This window comes from Haliaeetus leucocephalus, unplaced genomic scaffold (assembly GCF_000737465.1).
Source record: "Haliaeetus leucocephalus isolate CR32 unplaced genomic scaffold, Haliaeetus_leucocephalus-4.0 Scaffold395, whole genome shotgun sequence".
NCBI lineage: Eukaryota > Metazoa > Chordata > Aves > Accipitriformes > Accipitridae > Haliaeetus > Haliaeetus leucocephalus.
The window spans coordinates 5,637,958-5,655,538 of NW_010972831.1; the positions used below are offsets into that span (position 1 = coordinate 5,637,958).

The 17,581-nt window shown below is 48.0% G+C and overlaps 1 protein-coding gene across 1 annotated transcript in view; it reads left to right on the forward strand.

The window, feature by feature from the left end:
- Nucleotides 1-1,219: 1,219 nt before the first annotated feature.
- The window catches only part of RPH3AL (rabphilin 3A-like (without C2 domains)), a 31,926-nt gene continuing 15,564 nt past the window's right edge, over nt 1,220-17,581 (forward strand). The window contains exons 1-4 of the mRNA XM_010573750.1: nt 1,220-1,296; nt 2,690-2,833; nt 4,856-4,985; nt 9,069-9,155. Of these exons, the coding sequence (XP_010572052.1) occupies nt 1,220-1,296; nt 2,690-2,833; nt 4,856-4,985; nt 9,069-9,155 (438 nt within the window). The remainder of the gene's footprint in view (nt 1,297-2,689; nt 2,834-4,855; nt 4,986-9,068; nt 9,156-17,581) is intronic.

Genomic DNA, 17,581 nt, shown 5'->3' on the forward strand with positions numbered 1-17,581 from the left:
GCAGTAGATAGCAAGTGTAGGTGCAGCACGCTGAACCACGGGCACTGCTGGGGTAAGTGTGCTGTGGATTGAGACTGGAACATGTGTTTTCTTGGGAACTACTGCACAGTTGGCAGGTGATATACCTTGCCTGCTATTGTATCTGCTTTGTGTTTGCCAAACAGCATTAAACACGTTATCTCTGCCCAGCAGGTATGGTTTCAAAGCTGGCAAGTGTCTGTTCTGGCGAAGGTAAGTATTAATACCTGGAAATTTATGCATTAGGGCTTGTGAGACACGTGGTCTGCTGGAGGGCAAATCCAGCTGGAGAAAAGCTCAGTGCATCAAGACTAGTTTTGCCTCCACTGAAATCTTTTGACTGCATCTGTCCCTTGGTGCTTTCCGTTCTTCTGAGCTGCTGGCAGGACTCAGAACTGCTTAACTGCAAAGTCTCTTTTGGGGATACATTTCTCCCATGAGCAAGCGGAAGTTGGCTCTTGCTACCTTTACGAATGAGTTCACAGTGAAATTGTCATTGAACACAGGAATCACTGGTGTGACCATGCTGGTTACAGGAGCCGCAGTAGGAGATCTGCTGCAAGAGGTGCCGTCTTAAACATCAGAGAATGCAAACAAGCTGCTATTGTAGGCTGTAGTTATAAATATCAGGCTATTATGGAGGCAGTTTTAATGAACGAAATGACTTGCCACTGTTCATGCTGATTGTCGTGTGGGTTTTTGTTTGTTACCCCATTAAGAGGTAAAAAAAAGCAACTGTAGCTGCTTTGTGTTCTTTAGATTGGCTTTCTCTGTCAGTACTGCAGCGTTGGGGCTCTAGAGGTGATGGGGCAGAGATTATTCTTACAAACAATGCTCTTTAGTTTGAAATGAAAAATCAGAACTGACAAAGAGTTTTTGGCTTGTTTTCAGAGTACCATAAAATCTAAACTTCCAGCCTTGTCTTCAAGGTATTTGAAAGTATTTATTGGCTTATATTTTATGAGAATGATGGTATGTTTTTATCACTGTCTACGGGCGAGAGTCTGTCTGCTTCCACCCTGTGCAACGCCAGCAGATCACCTCTGTTTTGCTTGCCAGAAGAGTGGCCCTTCCAGATGGATAATAAGGCTGTACCAAGCACTGCCTTGTGCTTTCTTGAGGGTGGTGTGGCAGCTGTGCTCAGTGCTGGTGTTTGTTTCTTACAGGTGTGATCCCTGCCTCTCCTCCCCAGCCTGGTGCCATGGCTGACACGATTTTTGGCAGCGGGATGGGCCAGTGGGTGTGCCCCAACGACCGGCAGCTGGCACTGCGTGCCAAGTGAGTCCTCATCACCCTTCTTCTCTCCTTCCAGCCTCAGCTCTGGTCTGAATGGTTTCCTGGTATCTCTGTGGAGTGCTGGCCCACTGGCCTTGTCCATAGCCCAGTTGGGAGGCAGGAGTTTGCCCATCATGCAGACCCCTCTGTACCCTAGAAGTGTGCTGCTTGGGTGGGACAGGAGCCTGCTAAGCTGGGGCTTGGTGCTTGGCTGCTGCTCGGAGCTGCCAGCCTGCAGTGGAGTTCACAGCGTGGCTGGTGTGTGGTGGGAGTCCATCCCACCAGCCCTCCCCTGGGTGAAAGGAAGGGCTTTGGAGGCAGGCTCATATCTCTGCAGCACCCTAAATATAATTGAAAGCATCCCCCAGCTGCCAGCACTCTTTTGTTTTAGGAACCTGTCATTTGATCTCATTTTCCCCTGAAGTTAAATTACTGCATAACCTAAAGACAAATGGGATGGAGATGAGTCAAGCACTAGAACTGCATTTGTTTCTTGGATGCTTTCCTTCTTTGGCAGCCAGTACCATGCCACTGCCACCTCTGCTCTTGTCTGAACCTTTGAGGTCAGCCTGCTGCAGAGTGTTAGAAAATAGGAGGTCACCCGGTGTCTGAGGGGACTACCTGACTGTGAACAGTGCACACCACTGCCACTTCTCCAGCCTTCGCCTAAAAGCCTCATTAAGACAGCTGTGTCTGATAGTGCCCTGCATTCTGCTAGCAGCTGTGACTTTATCCAGTGACCTCTAAACCCCTACTGAATGGTAATTAATTGAGCTGTGAAAGCTCCCGTCTGTCCCCAAGTGAGCTAAGGAGAAATGCTAGCTGCTGTATGTGAGGCACGGAGGGAAGTGGCTTGCTAAAGTCCTCATGTGGGCCTGGATTAGGCCAGGGGAAGAAGTTGCCAAATTTATATTTCCAAGCATGCCTGGTGATTTGTGTGTTTGAACTGAGGACCTTAGAGATGTGTGATCAGGAGGGAGGAGGGTGCAGGTAATCCCTGTGTTCAGGAGCCTGCTGTTGGCATTTGTCGTGTCTGGCATCAGCACCCATCTCCGCAAGTGTACTTTCAGGATAGCCAGCCCTAGGTGCACTAGTTTTCTTCATGGGCAGAGCCAAACAGGAGTGAGGACATGGAGTGGTAAAATACAAACTAGAGCAGAAAGGGAAATGAGAGGGCAGGGAGAGACAGCGCAGCACTCGGTCCTGCTGGAGGAGTGATGCGGTGATCTGGTCAGTGAGAAGAAACTCCTGCTTTGGGTGTTAGCCAGGGAACAGACTTCTCTGATGGAAGGCTGACGTGGGCTCTGTATGCCTGGTGGGTTTGGCCTGTGGGGCAGGGCAGGGGTTTTGTGCTTTCCTTTCAGAGCTTAATTTTTCCCTCCCCCCCCCCCCCCAGGCTCCAGACGGGCTGGTCAGTGCACACGTTCCAGACTGAGAAGCAGAGGAAGATGCAGGCTCTGAGCCCGCAGGAACTTGAGGTCATCCTGGAAGTCATCCGCAAGGCGGAGAAATTGGACATCATCGAGCAGCAGCGCATCGGGTACAGTCACGTTCATTTGTCCCCTTTCCTCAGAAGGAAAGGTCAGTGCAGACAGAGGAGTGGCTCTCCCGGCTGCCTGAGCTCAGCCTCCATCAGTCAGAGCATCCCTTAGGTCAGTTATTTTTCCCTCCCATGTTGCTTGTTTGGAGGTAATGAACATTGGGAAGGATGTGATGTTTTCCTTCTCTCTCTGTCTCAAGCCTTTCTCGTGCCTTCTTTGAGCCTTGGAGCTTGCTGTGGTTGCAGCCACTGACACAGTCCCTGGTAAATGCAGCCTGTGCTAAGGCAGCTGTCCCAGTGGCTCTGGAAGAGGCTGGGGAAGATGCCGAGCTGTGCAGCTGCACCCACTGCTAGTGGGCAGCGTGGCTCTGAAACTGCTGCTGGCAGTGCAGTTAGCTTTTCCCTTGTCTGCGGCAGCCCCCTGGGATTTTGCTTGGAGCAGTGAATGAGTTTATGTTCTAGTTGGCTGAGCCCTCTGGAAGGGGTTTGCTAGCTTGACTTATTTAATTTATGGGCATCCTTTTGCTGCTGCAGATTTCCATTTGCTTTCAGGCCTGCTGGAGGTCTGGCCTCAGCTGCGTCTGTGGTCATCTTACACTGACTGCTTTTAAAGCTGGGGAATTCAGCAGTCCTGCAGCATTTCCCAGCAGTGTTTCATGTTCTCGAGACAGGAAACCCCAGTGGCTCCCAGCCCGTGTCCAGCAGGACCAGCTTCCTGCCCCTGCGCTTCACTCTGTCCCTGTGCAGTGCACGTCAGTGAGTGCTAACGAGAACTGGCAGTGATGTTTGTGTGATATATGGGAGACCCCAGAAGCAGCCAGCAACCCCGAGGGGCTTATCGTTCCTGTGCAGTTGTTGGTGTAGCCGCAGAAAGCGATAGTCTTGCTGTTCCCGTGCTGAAACATTCTCTGAAATGCCTTTGTTAACTCCTGGGAGTTCTCTTGTGCTGAAGTCAAGGATCATAAATCCACTAATGATGGCTCAGCCTGGCTGTGCTGTCTGACCTCATCACCATAGGCAGTACCTCTTTCAAACAGACCTTGCCTCCTCTCAGTACGGGACTTGGTTGATGGGACATTAGCGCTAATGAGAATGGGGTTGCATGGGTAGCAAGATTGCGCTTCATCCCTGAGCCGCATGCACACGCATGGCTGCAGCTGGTCGCTGCCTCTGATAAATGACCTGGCTGTTATCTTCCCCATCTACAAATGGATGCCTGAGGATTGCCAGGCAGTGATCTCATGACAGCAACCTTGCTCTGCATGCTGTCCACATCCTGCATCCTAATTGCTTATCCTGCCTTCATTCCCTTTTGTAGTCCTGCTGCTACAGACATTGTGCATACATATGTGCTTCCTGTCTTCCAAGCGGGCTGTCGAACGAAGCGGGGAGCAGTTACTGGCATTCCTGTGCTGCAGCTGGGCTCATTTTGGTCTGACGGCTTCAGTCTCGCATTCCTGCTTCTAATGGGGTGTGGGCAAGTCATGTGCCTGCAGTGCTGCTTTCAGGGAGTATATGTAAAAATGGAGCAGGGTTTGGCAGGTCTAACTTCTCTGCCCTTTCCTGGTGCTGTTTGACTTGCCCTGATCCGAGCGCTAAAGGCTTTTCCTACTCTACAGGCAGGAACTCATTGTGCTGAGGCTGTGTGGCCCCAGTGACATTGAGCTCCTGAAGGGTGTAGGATCAAGCCCCTCTTGTGAGCTGTCTGCCCTGCACCCACTAGCTGAGTCAGGCCTCTCAGTGGTATTTGCAGTTTTGATTATTCTGGGCTTGGTGAGCATCAGTAGATGGACTTAGGTTTGTATCCCCTGAAGACCAAGAGCCAGCTAATAGGAAACACTGAGTGCAGAGACTGAAGTGAAAGTACATATGGTCCCAGCAAGGGGCCCAAAACTGCACAGAAGAAGCAAAGGTAGGCTTAGTCTGGAGCACACGTCTGCAGGTTTTTGGCATGCCTCAGTACCATGTGCTTCAATTTCCAAGGTGAGTGCTGTGACCTCTGCTCTGCCTCTTCGCCTGCAGGCGCCTGGTGGAGCGGCTGGAGAACATGAGAAAGAATGCGATGGGGAATGGCCTCTCGCAGTGTCTGCTCTGCGGTGAACTGCTCGGGCTGCTGGGGAGCACGTCAGTCTTTTGTCAGGATTGCAAAAAGGTGGGTTTGGTCACACAGGTTCCTGCCTGTTGCTGGTAGCAGATCTGTCTAGGAAAGGCTACCAGGCCTCTTGGAAGCTAGATAGCTCTGCGGAGTTAACTTACCTTAGCCCCACTTGTCTAGGTTGGTGCTGTCAGACCATCAGGTTTTCTCTTGCACCGTGGTTATCGTATTCCTCAGGATCCTGAAGTGCCTAAACTGCACTTAGTGCTGAGATGGAGTGCATCAGCCCTCTATGCGTCTCCTACTCTGGGTTTACAGAGTGGGAGAAGGGGCAGAAATGTATGGCCATCAGAGGCAATTCATAAAAGAGTCTGTGTGCTTTACTGTTATTTACTGCAAGGTCTGCCCTTAGGCCTTCCAGTAACACCTGTCTTCAGAGGACTCAAGTCCATCTTCAAGTTCCAAATCAGTGTAAGGTTTCCAACTTTGATACATAAATTAGACTGTGCATCAATGACTGCCTGTGTTTATGTATGTTGTTGGCAGGAGACTGCACGGGTGCTGTTTGAAAGGCAGCATCAGTTTTCAGGGAGACTGCTGTTCTGCCAGCGCCCTGGGAGATGATTGTTGCTTGCCTAGACTCTGCAGCCAAGGGGTTAACCTGTATTGCTGTGGAGATGATGATCTCCAAGGCAACCACCTTATCCTCCCTCTGCTGGGAGGCTGTTTTTCCTGCACTTGAAGCCCATCTTTCCCTGGGGAGATACCTCAGTAAGTGACTTTGCCTCAGCATGTTGCCTGGGGAGAGGTGAGGGTACCTGCTGGGTGCAGGAGTGTTTCTGACTTGCTGGTAGTAGGGTGGAACAGAGCAGCCTGTGCTGACTCTGTCCCTGGTGGGTACCAGAGCCAAGGAGACACTTGCCGCTATCACCCACCCTGTCACTGAGGAGATGTCCCGTGGAGCCCACAGGACAGCACTGAGTAAAACCTGCTCTTTTACTGTGGAGTGGTGCCTGTTGGCACCTCTGTGGTTAAGCAGCCATGCAGGCCACGACGGAGAACCTTTAGTGCTGGCACTGCTGGAGTTTGTGAGATGCAGTTCTCATGCAGAGCAGGCTGCCGGGCTGGGTCTGCACTGGTCCACGGTTGGCTGCAGCGCTGCTGGGCTTAGAGCTCTTGTAAGAGAAGAGCGGGAAGGGAGGTGGGTGCCCCTTGCAGTCAGAACCGAGGTCCCAGCATCCCTCCATATGTGCTTGCTAGGCAGGGAGCTGCTGTGAGCTGTGCTGCCGTTGCTGTTGAGTGAGTTTCTCCACTGGATCCAATTTGCAGAAGTAGCTTGACTGAGGCAGGGGTTATACAGAAGATTGCTTGTAAGGCAGCGACTGGGAAAGTAAATGCAAATCTTTGAACGCCTGGGTCCTAAGCCAAGGAGAAAGTAGCTTTTTAGGAAGGGGTGGGGAAGGAAGCAGCAGTGAGGTACTGGGAAGTGAAAGGTCTGGTTTGAATGGGAGCTACAGGGCAGCTCTCTTGGAGAGGAGCTTGGGCTCTGTGCACATGCGCCTGTGGAGAGTAAAGGTCTGGGTGGCAGACAGGAGATGGCTAGCTGTTTCCTGCATTTCAAGCACGCGGAATAACAGGATATGCTGTATTCTTGCCTTCTTCCCTTGGCGATTCTGCTCTTACCTTGTCCAAAGCCAGCTAGGTCACATTGCCACAGTGCTTTCTAACCTCCTTCCTGTGACCCCTGTATGCTAGTGAGGAGGCAAAAGCTGATTCAGACACTTCCCTGCCCTGTCCATTTGCAGTTGCAGGTAGTAACCCCCCAGCTAGCGAGGCTCTGTGAGCCTGAGGGTCCAGGAGGGCTGTGACCAGAAAACCCCAGAGAGGGGCTGTTTTTTTTTTTTTTTTATGGTTATTCCCTTTTTGTCTGGAGTCTGTTGGGCAGTTCAGGCGCATTCATATCCAAGTTGATTTAAGGTGAGACCCTACTTTTCCAGTGTGCATTTTGCAGCTGCTTTCAGCTTGGCTGCACTTTTCAGCTGTGTGCAAGCTCAGGGCAATGCTGGCTGGGTGCCCTGGTCTTCTCCCCTTATTGCTTTTTAATGTTGTGGAGTGAACTCAGGGAACAGTCAACCCTTCGGCAGAGTACACAGAGTGGACTGTTACTTTAAGCTTGTTCCCTCTCGTCCAAGGATATCCATCACTCGTGCAGTCCTGTATGCAATAAGCGATGACTTGTCGGGGAATTATGCATTTTTAAAGTTCATATTTTTTCTTGCTAGCGTTGCTCTGTTACCATCTCATTGCAGCCTGTTTAATTCAATAACAGGAATTGTTGTAATGATGTATCTGAAACGTAGCAAAGAACTTACCTTCAGCAAGTCCCTTCTGCTGAATCGAGGTTCTATATTTCTTGTAGCCTGATGGATTTTCTGAGTGCCACTTTCTGTTTTATGAAGAATGTTTTTAATATTAGTTTTTATTATCTTAGAAATAAATGCATTATGGCAAGACAAAGATGTATGCAAATGGAGATGTGTTAACAATAGCAGTAGTTAGACAAAGCATAATGTGTCATTAACCATGCAGAGGGTATCAGTATCATATATAAAAGGTGAAGTATAAGTAGAAGAAGGTGCTTTATCCTGTATTTAATGAGGAATAGGGCAGCGTCTAATGTCCTTGATTTTTATGTCTTCTTCTGAGGGGTTGTGAGTGATGCTCAATTTTCCAGCTAGTCTGCAGAGAAGGGGAGGAGGAAAGCCCTGTTTTGTATTGGAACTTTCAAAATTTATGGCTAGGAATAAAATAGCTTGGAAACTTCCACTAGAGGGAGTGTTTGAATCTGCTATACGTGTGGGGATTGGGATCTTTGAGGGTATTTAAGACTGAGTTGCTCCCTCAGATATTGGTTTGAGGGAGGGAGAATTTGGGGTAATTCAGGTGGTGTCTGCTAATTGCATCTGCAGTCCCCCTTGGCTTGGGTAGCACCATGTTGAGTATTGATGCACCAGACCCAATAGGTTGTTTCTTATTTCTCTGGGAGGATGAGGGTGAGGACAGCAACAGAGAGATGGAGAGGAGCACCAACCTCTGTGGGTGCTGCCTCCTGCTTTCTGTGCAGCATGAGTCAGGGACAGACCTGCCTCTGGACTACACTGATGAAAATAGCTGGGTGCATTTATTCATGCAATGAAGCCATTGCCTCAGGTACCGTCGTTCTGCCACTCTCCTCCTCCAGGTGTGGGCACTGAGGGCTAAGTAAGCCACTGAGACTTTCGTCCCTGGACACAGACCTTCTGGCTCAGAGGAGGAGCAGCCTGGTTAGGGGGATATATAAAACCTTAGCTGGGGAGATTAAATTCACATGTCTTTCTAAGCAAGGTTTTGCTCTCCAGGGCCCTCTTGTGAATGGCTTTCGCTCTGTGAGGATCAAAGAATTCATCCAATTTCTCATTCAAGCTGTAAGCCAAGCCTGATACACATCAGCTTCATTATATAATATTAGGTGATTCAGGTTGTAAATGGCTTGTAATGCCAGCGGAGACATGAAAGTTCCCTTGTGCAGCAATAGAGGCCGTGTGGCTCTATCAAACATTCTGCTCAGGAAATGTGCACGTAGGCATGGTTGTGCCCGCTTCCTAAGCAGCCACAAATCAATAACTGCTGAGTGCGTGCTGCAATGGAGGGGAAGCTGTGGCATATCAGACTGCCTATGTGAGGGGAGAATTTCCAGTCATGCACAAACTTGTGCTTGTTTTGTAGTTGGTTTCAGCTGCTTTCCATGCCACAGTGATTGGGTTTTAGGATTTAGAGGAATTTAACAAACCACTCTGGAAATATGCCTATTGGTCATGGGGTTTGATTTGCCCTGTCCGGTTCTCTTCTCTCCCTGGAGTCAAGGACCATGCTGTAGATTTGCCTTTGTCTCATGTCCATATGGACCTGAAGCAGCTTCCTGCAATCAGTGGTTCTCCAGGATAAGTTAGAAAATTGTGCCCTGTTTAGGTTTTTAAGGAAAGCAAAACAGCACTGTTGGGACAGATGCTTCTCGACTTTCTCTCTCCAAAGGGCTATATGACTGTGGGGAGTTGCTAATGCCACCTTTTTTTCCCCTTTTTTTCTCTCTCCTTGTTTCAGAAAGTGTGCACCAAGTGCGGAATAGAAACCTTTGGAGCCCAGAAACGTCCTCTTTGGTTGTGCAAGATCTGCAGTGAACAGAGAGAGGTAAAATACAGCTGTGGAGAGATGGGGCTCAGCAGCATGCACCTACCTGCCCCAAGTCTGTGCTGAGTGTGTGTGGGCTCTTCCTCGTGCTTGGGCACTTGGAGGGGAGCTTGGGATGGAGTCTGGGAGCTTTGGCTGGAGGCCAGGCAGGCTCAGTGAATACACACAATGGTGACAACTTTGGTTTATGAGGAGGTGGAGGGGAAAAAACCACACGAGCCCCTGCAGCCTGTATGCCTTTGTGGAATTTTTGTAGCTATGGTCATAAAGAGACTGTTACCTTCTGCTGCTGTGCTCTTTCCCTCCTAGCTCTGTGGCAAATAAACTTGGCTAACACTGGTTCTTTAATACAGCTGGAGAGATCTAGAGTATAGCTGCAGTATTTGTCCCTCTAAAAATAACTACGATTGCAGCTTTTAAGTCTGTTTTCCTCCCTGCCTGCAAATTCCCATAACTTGCCAGTGTGTGAGAATCCTAATGCAGGTCTCTAAATTTTTATATCCTTCATCCTTGACTTTACACTGCAAAAAGTAATGGCCTACCTCAATTCTTGTCTGCCAGCCAGCATCCACCAACATCAGGGCTCACTGCTCTACAGTGAAGTGAAGTCAGTGAATTTGTTCTGTGATTACAGAAGGATTTTCATTTGTTCCCATCAATTTATTTTGGGCTTTTGCTTGTGGTCCTTGAACATCAATCCAGTGCAGCTATTTCTGACCACTGCAACCAACTGTGAAACCTGGATGCTCTGCTAAATCAATTTTTGAAGTGTAGTGAGAGCATTTGTGCAGGTGTTTGAGATGCTGAAATTTTTTTTAGACTAGTTGTGGAAACTTAACATTGCTTAGGTTTTACATAGGAGGGGTTGGTTTGTGTGGGAGCACTTGCAAAGTTTGTGTTCAGGTAAGATGAGGGGTACATGGATGCTGCTGGTCTTTCACTTTTGAGCAGCATTGTGGGTGTGGGTAGGGCAGGCAGAGAGCATTCCAGCTCCCTGGATATTGCTAATAATTTGATAAACTGAATCACCCAGATGTTTTGAATACCAGATGGAGGTCCCAAAATGGAGAGTGAGGCAGGTCAAAAGACTTTCTGTGTTCTGCAGGGAGATGGTTATGGGACTAAAATTGACTTTATTTCTTTGATTCTGTTCTTTCTGTATTTTTTTTTCTTATCTCACAGTGTACAATTGGGGTTTTTTCCTATTTCTTATAAAAATAATGAGGAGCTGTGGTCACTGGACAAAGAAGAATACTAACCTGTCCAGTAAGCCTTACGTGTGGCCAGTGTGTGAGGGTACAGTAACCTTCAGAGCTCATTCTCTCTGTGAAACCTGAGATACAGCCAAAGTGCTTCCCTAACAAAAATGGATGGAACTTTCCTTCTTAAACTAAAAAATAGCCTCATCTTACCTCCCAACCCTAAGCTTCATCTTTATTTTTTGATCCTTTTTTAAGGTCAGTTCAGGTCTGTCTCCTTTCTTGTTTGTGGGGGTGCTGGTGCCTTGACAGGAGAAGGTTGGAAGGGTCACAGCGTGGACACGCAGCCAGGCATCAAGTCATATATCCCCTCCGTCTTCCCACTTGCTCTACTTTTATTTTGGGGGAAAGTAGGGAAGCATTGAGAATTAGCAGAAGCCTTGAAGCATGTCAGCCAGGGTAAGGAAGCTGAGACAATATCAGAATAAATGCCTGGAAGGTGGCTTTGATCAGGTCTTCCTTAAGAGTCTGTGTGAGGAAGAGGATGAGGTTCTTAGGCCTCAGGCTGATAGCTGGTACTAGTGCAGTCCCTGAAGCTGGTTCGGGTGTCATGATATTACAGGGCATGCACTAAATTACCAAGTTTCTTTTTAAGGGCTTGTGTTCACAACCAGTTCCTTGTTGCCGTCTGTTTCCGTGATCTGGATATATCTTGTATTGCCATCTGCTCTGGACCAAACCCATTTGGCCATGCTCTTTGCTGAAGGTTATATTTGCTATCAATGAGTGCAGATGGATGCCTGCTCTTTGGGATCAGATATTCTCATTTCTGTCTAACCTCTGAATTCCGTGCATGGCAAGTAGGTATCAGCCCGATTTTATTTCCTGGTATCCAGGCAGGGAGCTTCAGAAATGCACCGAAGCACTTTGGGTCGTGTGATGCAGTAACAAGTCAATAGCACCCTTCTCTCCCCTTCTCAATGCACAGTGTGACTGAGCAAGGTTCTCCTTTAACCCATACCAACAAAACACATGCTTAAAGTAGGATTGTCCCAGGCCACGGATCTCTGGCAACACCTCCCAAATTGTCAGGCCCCTAAACTTGACCAGCTCTAGTGGGTGAGTGTTTGATGCTGGTCTGGAGTGCTCCCCTCAGCACTGAGGTGAGATGGGGTGTTTCCAAGCTAGGTGATTCCCTCCGCATCAGCGCTTTGATCGCCATCTAATTTTCTGAACCAGTGCTCAAGCTATTTTGGCATGATATTTATGAAGTTCTCAACTCTGTTAGCGAGAGACTGTCAGGCACTGAAGTGAGAGAGGGAGGTCATTTGGTAATGCATGGACTAAATGATGTTGGCTAGAGTTAGTAAGTGTCATGTGGCTGGGACAAGAGCCTAGGTTGTCCCCTTTAGCGTCTGCCACACACTGAGTGAGCATGTGAGTCTTGTGGTCCACCAGGATCTCAAGCCAGGGTGGTGGGGGTTGGACAATCACATGTACTAGCTAACAGATACAGTGTGCGGCATTGTTCATACATGCGGAAGTTTTCACCCTTCCATCTTCCTTGTTATTATTTATCTCTATAGGCTTGATTTAGGCTAGCATAAGTTTAGTGCCATGTGGTAGTCATCTCCCCCTTTTGCTGTGTGGACAGAATCTGTGCTGGCTTCAGTTACAATTAAATCATCAGTATGGCTGGGTCAAAATGAAGACCAAAGTAGCAAGCTGTTGTTTACACCAATTTTTCAGTTGGAGTTGAATGCTTGATGCCCATAGATCCCTTTGGGAATCCCAGCCTCAGCCATTCAGAAGTGTTCTTTGCTGCTTTCTCTTTCCTTGAAAACCTCCATTGGGAGGGCTGTGCTGCATTGCAATGACGAACAAGTTGCTCTGACACTGTCTTATTTCTGGAGAGTGGAGGAGATTAATGGATTCTGCCTGCTGCTTGTGTCCCAGTCATCCAGAAGCAAAACAGTGCGTTCAGCAGCACTCGAGCTGCCAAGCATGATGTGTAAATGCAGAGTGAGGGTCTCTGAGCTGCCAGAGAGGCACTGGGAGGAAAGTACTGTGTTCTAACATGGCCAGGACCTGACAGAGCCTGGATGTTCCTACTGGCAAAGAGAACATCCCCAAGGACCAGCAGACACCTCTGCATCATAAGTGCATCTCTTCTTCCTGAAATAAGACAGACTTCATCTGCTTTAGGCCAGAACTGGCCTGTTGGAGGTACCACTTGTCCCAGCTCTTTGCAGAAGCATCTATTGAAAAGTCCCTTTTGTTCTTCCAGGATTCTGTGGACATCCTCCTTGGCAACGTCTTCTGAGCACAGTGGAATTAAAGCAGGTGTGGATCGTGTTTTATTGTTCTTGCAAGCAAGGGTAGAAGCAAATTCAGTCAAGCTCACATTCACTTTCGAGGGCAAGAATCTCCCTTCCTTCTTCCCTCCTCCATGTGCTGCATTGCCTTTCTTGGCTTTGCATCTTGGATTGCCTTTCTGGAGCCTGAGTATGGAGGGCTGATCCTCCTTGGGGCAGTCCTGTTCCTGCACGTGTATGAAGTCCTGTGGCATGATGAGGGACGCTGATCACTGATTGCAGCAAACATTGGCCGCAGGTTTGCAGTGAGCCTGTTTGCTAACTTGGCAGTGAAGCAGTGATGCACCCATGGGAATGAGAGTGCAAGGCAGAAAGGGAGCAAGTCCTCCAGAAAAAACAGGCTTATTGCAGTGGCTGTCAGAGGAACAAAACTGCCTGGGAGGAGCTGTGGTGGGCATGTATACAGCTGGAATGATTGCCTGCTGCCAGGCCTCTGGCAGAGCACGTGAGCTTAATAACAGCTTGGGCAGCGATGCTCGTGTTGAATTAGCTGCATGTGGCTGAAGTCTGCCTGTCACCTCCTGGCCTGAAGGGGAAAGGGGACCTGCTGTGTTTTGTCAAATCCCTGCCCAGCTGTTTAACTCTCTGCACAGCCTTGTTTTGACTGATACCACCAGGTTCTGCAAAGCACCTTCCTGAATTACCACTTTATATATATATTTTTTTTATATTCATAATTAGCGATGCTATCATCGTAATTAAAATCCTCTTGGAAGCGTTCATGCACATTTACATTTGAATTGACACATCCAAATTTGTAGCGATAATGAAAACAGTTTAAGTAGGGTGGGGGGAGATAGCTTTTTTTAAACCCCATTGGATATGAAAGAATGTGTCAGCTATCAGGGACCTGTTAAAGTTTTAATTTGCCCCCTCTGCTTCACTTTCCCTTTAATTTCTTCTCCTTTGCTAAACGGCATTTTCATGGCTGGCTGCATTTCTTGGTTTATCACAATAAACCATGCAGAGGAAGAAGATTACTGTGCTGGAGGAACGAAGTTGTCTCCTCCCCTTTTGCCCCCAGGGCTTCCCTTTTCATATGTGCACTCATACCATTTTGAACATTATAAACCAGCATAGCCCAGGGTTATTCCTGCCTGGCATGATGATTTCTTGGCAAAATACCATACCGATGGAGGGGAGTGTTTATTTTGGGTGACTCTGGATTGAATCAGTGATGTGCACCTGTTTGCAATTCAAAGAACTCATCAATAGCCTGCTGTATTATTTTGGGGGGTGGTAGCAAGTGGTTAGACTCAAAATAGTGTCCTTTAGAATAGAGCCACAGGGAAAAAAGAGGCCTGATTGAGAGGGGAATGATAAACTGTCGAAGGCTGGCAGCCATTGCAGCTTGAGAAACATCGGGGTCAGAGGTGCGATAGATTTTGCTATTCCGGAAACAAAGCACCGAATAGCAATTTCACTGCCTTTTAATTTTCTTCATCCTCAAGTGCTGAATGTGGGAGTTGACAACAGATTGCTGTAAATAATGTAATTGGAAATCTCTGTGTTATGGAAAAGCAGATGAATGCAAATAACGAAGCTGAAGAGCACTTGCTCTTTCTCCCTGCCAGTGGTTTGCAGCCTGCCAGAGCCGTGGTGGAGAGCTGGGACAAAGTGAGTGTGTGGGCATGTGCTGCATGAGGGCAATGGCAACGAAGTCCTCCCAGGGTGGTTGCATTTGCAGGTGCCTTTCTCTTCATTAAGCATTGTAGCCCACGAGAACCTGCTCCTCCGCCTTTTGGCTGCTGGGGGATTGAGCCAATAATGCTGGTGTCAGCATGGAAAGCTAAAGGTAGCTGTTTTCCTCTCGCACAGCCCAGCCCGGACTGCTGCGAAGGAAGGGGGCTGCAGAATGAGAACAGCTACTGCATGGCAAGCAGTAGGTGGTAGAGCAAAATGTGGCTTTGCAGCGAAGATCCTTTCTAAGCATCTCTGTTTAGGGGACTTGTGGCTTGCTGAAGCGAACTCTGGGGGGCTGCAAGTGTTTGTTATGATTCCTTCAGCTGTGATCCCGTCCCCTCATCAGCAAGTCCTAATGTTCTCTCTGTTTAGGAGCTTGTTTTGGCACTTACATGTTCAGAGAAGGAGAAAGAGGAGGGATAAGTTTGAGCAGTAACATGCATTTCACCAGTGCCCAGTGATTCTCCGTTAGGTCCCACTTACAGGCTGCACTTAAATGTGCTAGATAAAAATACGCATCTGCTTCTGACTGTCTCATCCTGTAGCTGTAATGATGGCTTGATGCAACTTTAATAGGAATATTATCAGGGTTATAAAAGGCATTGAGCTGTCTGGACTTGTCATGGCCATGGCTGTTAAATTGGTTTGAAGTAATAAAAAAAGGAGTCTGTTGCTAAAGTAGCTCTTCTCCCCCGTGTCCTCCCCCACTTTGCTTTAGGGTAGTTTAGGTGTCAGGGGAGGCAGAAAGACAGGAGCCTGAAGGAAGTCAATATTTAGTGTGGATTTTGGTTGTGTTTGGCTGGGGCAGTTTGGGCACAGTGGGCTGGGGACAGCTGCAGCCGGTGAACAGTGGTGTGACTGCTCTGTCCTCAGCCACACACTGGGCCACCATGTCCTGATCTCGGATAATGCAGATACAGATCTTTACTCCCCTCTGTCAAGCACTCAGAGCAAGGGATGATCAATGTTACTTAAAATCGGGTTGTTGCGAGAGACTGGAAGGGGCTGGCTGTCCCTCTCACTGGTGAGATTCCAGCTCCACCCAAACTCAGGCTGCCATGGGGGCTGGATTTCACCTTACATTCTATTGGGACTGGTAGGAGCAAAACTCTCTCCTCCTTGGAAAGAACAAACTCCTGCTAATAAAGAGGAGTTTTATTCTTGAAGCACTGTTATAGATTTATTAATTTAAAATCAAGCAAGAACTTTGCCGTCAGGCCGCTCTCGCAATCAATGAAACTACCATCAATAGCAGTCAGCAACATCGATTTGTTTTGATGTATGGATGCTAAAACCAACCTGTGTGTGCATGCGCAGAACAGAACATGAACCGTGGTCGTTTTGGATGGGGCACACTGCTAACCTGGGGGGAGCAGAGCTAGTAAATTAATATAGGGGAGAGCACCTTGCTGCAGCTGTTCTAGAGCTGATCTCAAAACAATTTCAGTACTGCTGTAATGAGACCAGACTGTATTAGAAGCACCGATTTAAATTGCATATGTATGCATAGAATCAATTTTATACTAGTGTTACTACATCAGAGCTGGGTGTATTATATCATTAACACTTTCTATAACTGGACTTGCTTTGGGGTAGTGAGAAACCATGGGGGTGTCCAGCCTTTTCTTACAGCAATCCTTGCTGTGTCTGATTGGTTTTATGGTGTGCCTAAATTGTAGTTCGCCTGAAGATAATAGGTCTCTTCAGTGCTTCAAATTAAATTACAGATGTTACAGGGTCTGTTCAGAGAACGACTGTAAGAAAGGGTTGCTTCTTCCCCAGCAGTTTGTGCAGGGAAGCTACATGTGCCCCAGCTACCTGGTGTGTGGGAGGGGATGCAAATTCCCTGGCTGCAGCAGTCCCTGTTCTGCCCACTGTGTCCTGCGTGTACAGCTGCTGCCAAGGCCTCCTGCCATCCTGAGACATGGGAGGCCAGGGCTTGCCCAGCCTGCAGCTCCTGCTGAGTTGCAGTGGGCTAAGCTCCATGTTGAGACGTCTGTCCTAGATTTAAAAAATGCGTTGCATTTCCCACTTCTTGATTTTGCAGGGATAGAAGAACATGTTCCTCCAGGGTCTCTGTGCTGCACTGGTGTGTGCTGTTGTACAAGCTGTACTAAATGCTGTGCAGTCCCTACGTGCTAGCAGAGGGGACAGAAGAAGCTGTGTCAGCTTGTACCTTGACTGGCTGGATCACTGTTTTGGCTGTTTGCATGTTGGGGAAGGAGCTGGTAGAGTGTCCTGCCTGTCAAGGCCCCCTCTGTAGAAGAAGAACTTGCAGTCATCTCTCCTTTGGGGAATTGGTTTCCCAGGTTTTTGCTTGGGTGGCAGACTCACTGCCCTACTGGGCTGTTACCCAGCAGGAAAATGTTGGTGTAATTGCAGGGTGCTCTCACCTCTGGGTTTCCAGATCCTGCTGTGGAGCACACAAACATTGCTCTTGCGCTCTTACAGTAACCGACACGTATGCTGGGTCACAGCAGTGCTGTGCTTTCTTCTGCTGGGTGCTCTTCTTTTAAAAAGCATAGTACCAGCTTCCCCTCTGAATTCAGATTGCCTTCACTTGGCTTTCAAGACCCCAAACACAGAGATTTTAGCTGTCTGTGTTGATGGCTCTGGACTAGGAACTGGGCAACCTGCTGAGCAATCTCCTCCCATCAGTGAAATGGTGATGGTGGTGTCCCGCTTTTTGTGCCTGCATGAGAAGAACTTCTCATGACTGCCAGGTGTTGTCACTGCCCTCTGCTTTGATTAAGCCCTAAATGCATATTGCAAACCTATTGCTGTAATTAGGGATATCTGCATTTGCACCCATTGCCATCATGGTGATACTATGTGCAAAATGCTTTGGGAACTCGGAGTAGAAACACTGATGATCTCCTTCACTCTGAACAGAAGTGCAAGTTTTCTACCCCCCTGCATGAAATAGAAAATGATATTTTTACTATATTAACTTATTTTTTCCCCAGCTGTCTCATTAGCTCATTATTAGACTGCTGGAAGGCACAAAAGAATTAGGTTTTTAGAGGCCGTTTCTCCTTGTCTGAGGTGCCATCCTTTTCCCTTCCTCTGGCTCACGGCAGGCTTTATGTTAAATGTACTTAATAGAGCTCCTTCATCATAAGCTGCACTAAAACTAAATTGGAGAGTAAAGGGTGTTCTTACAGGAGAT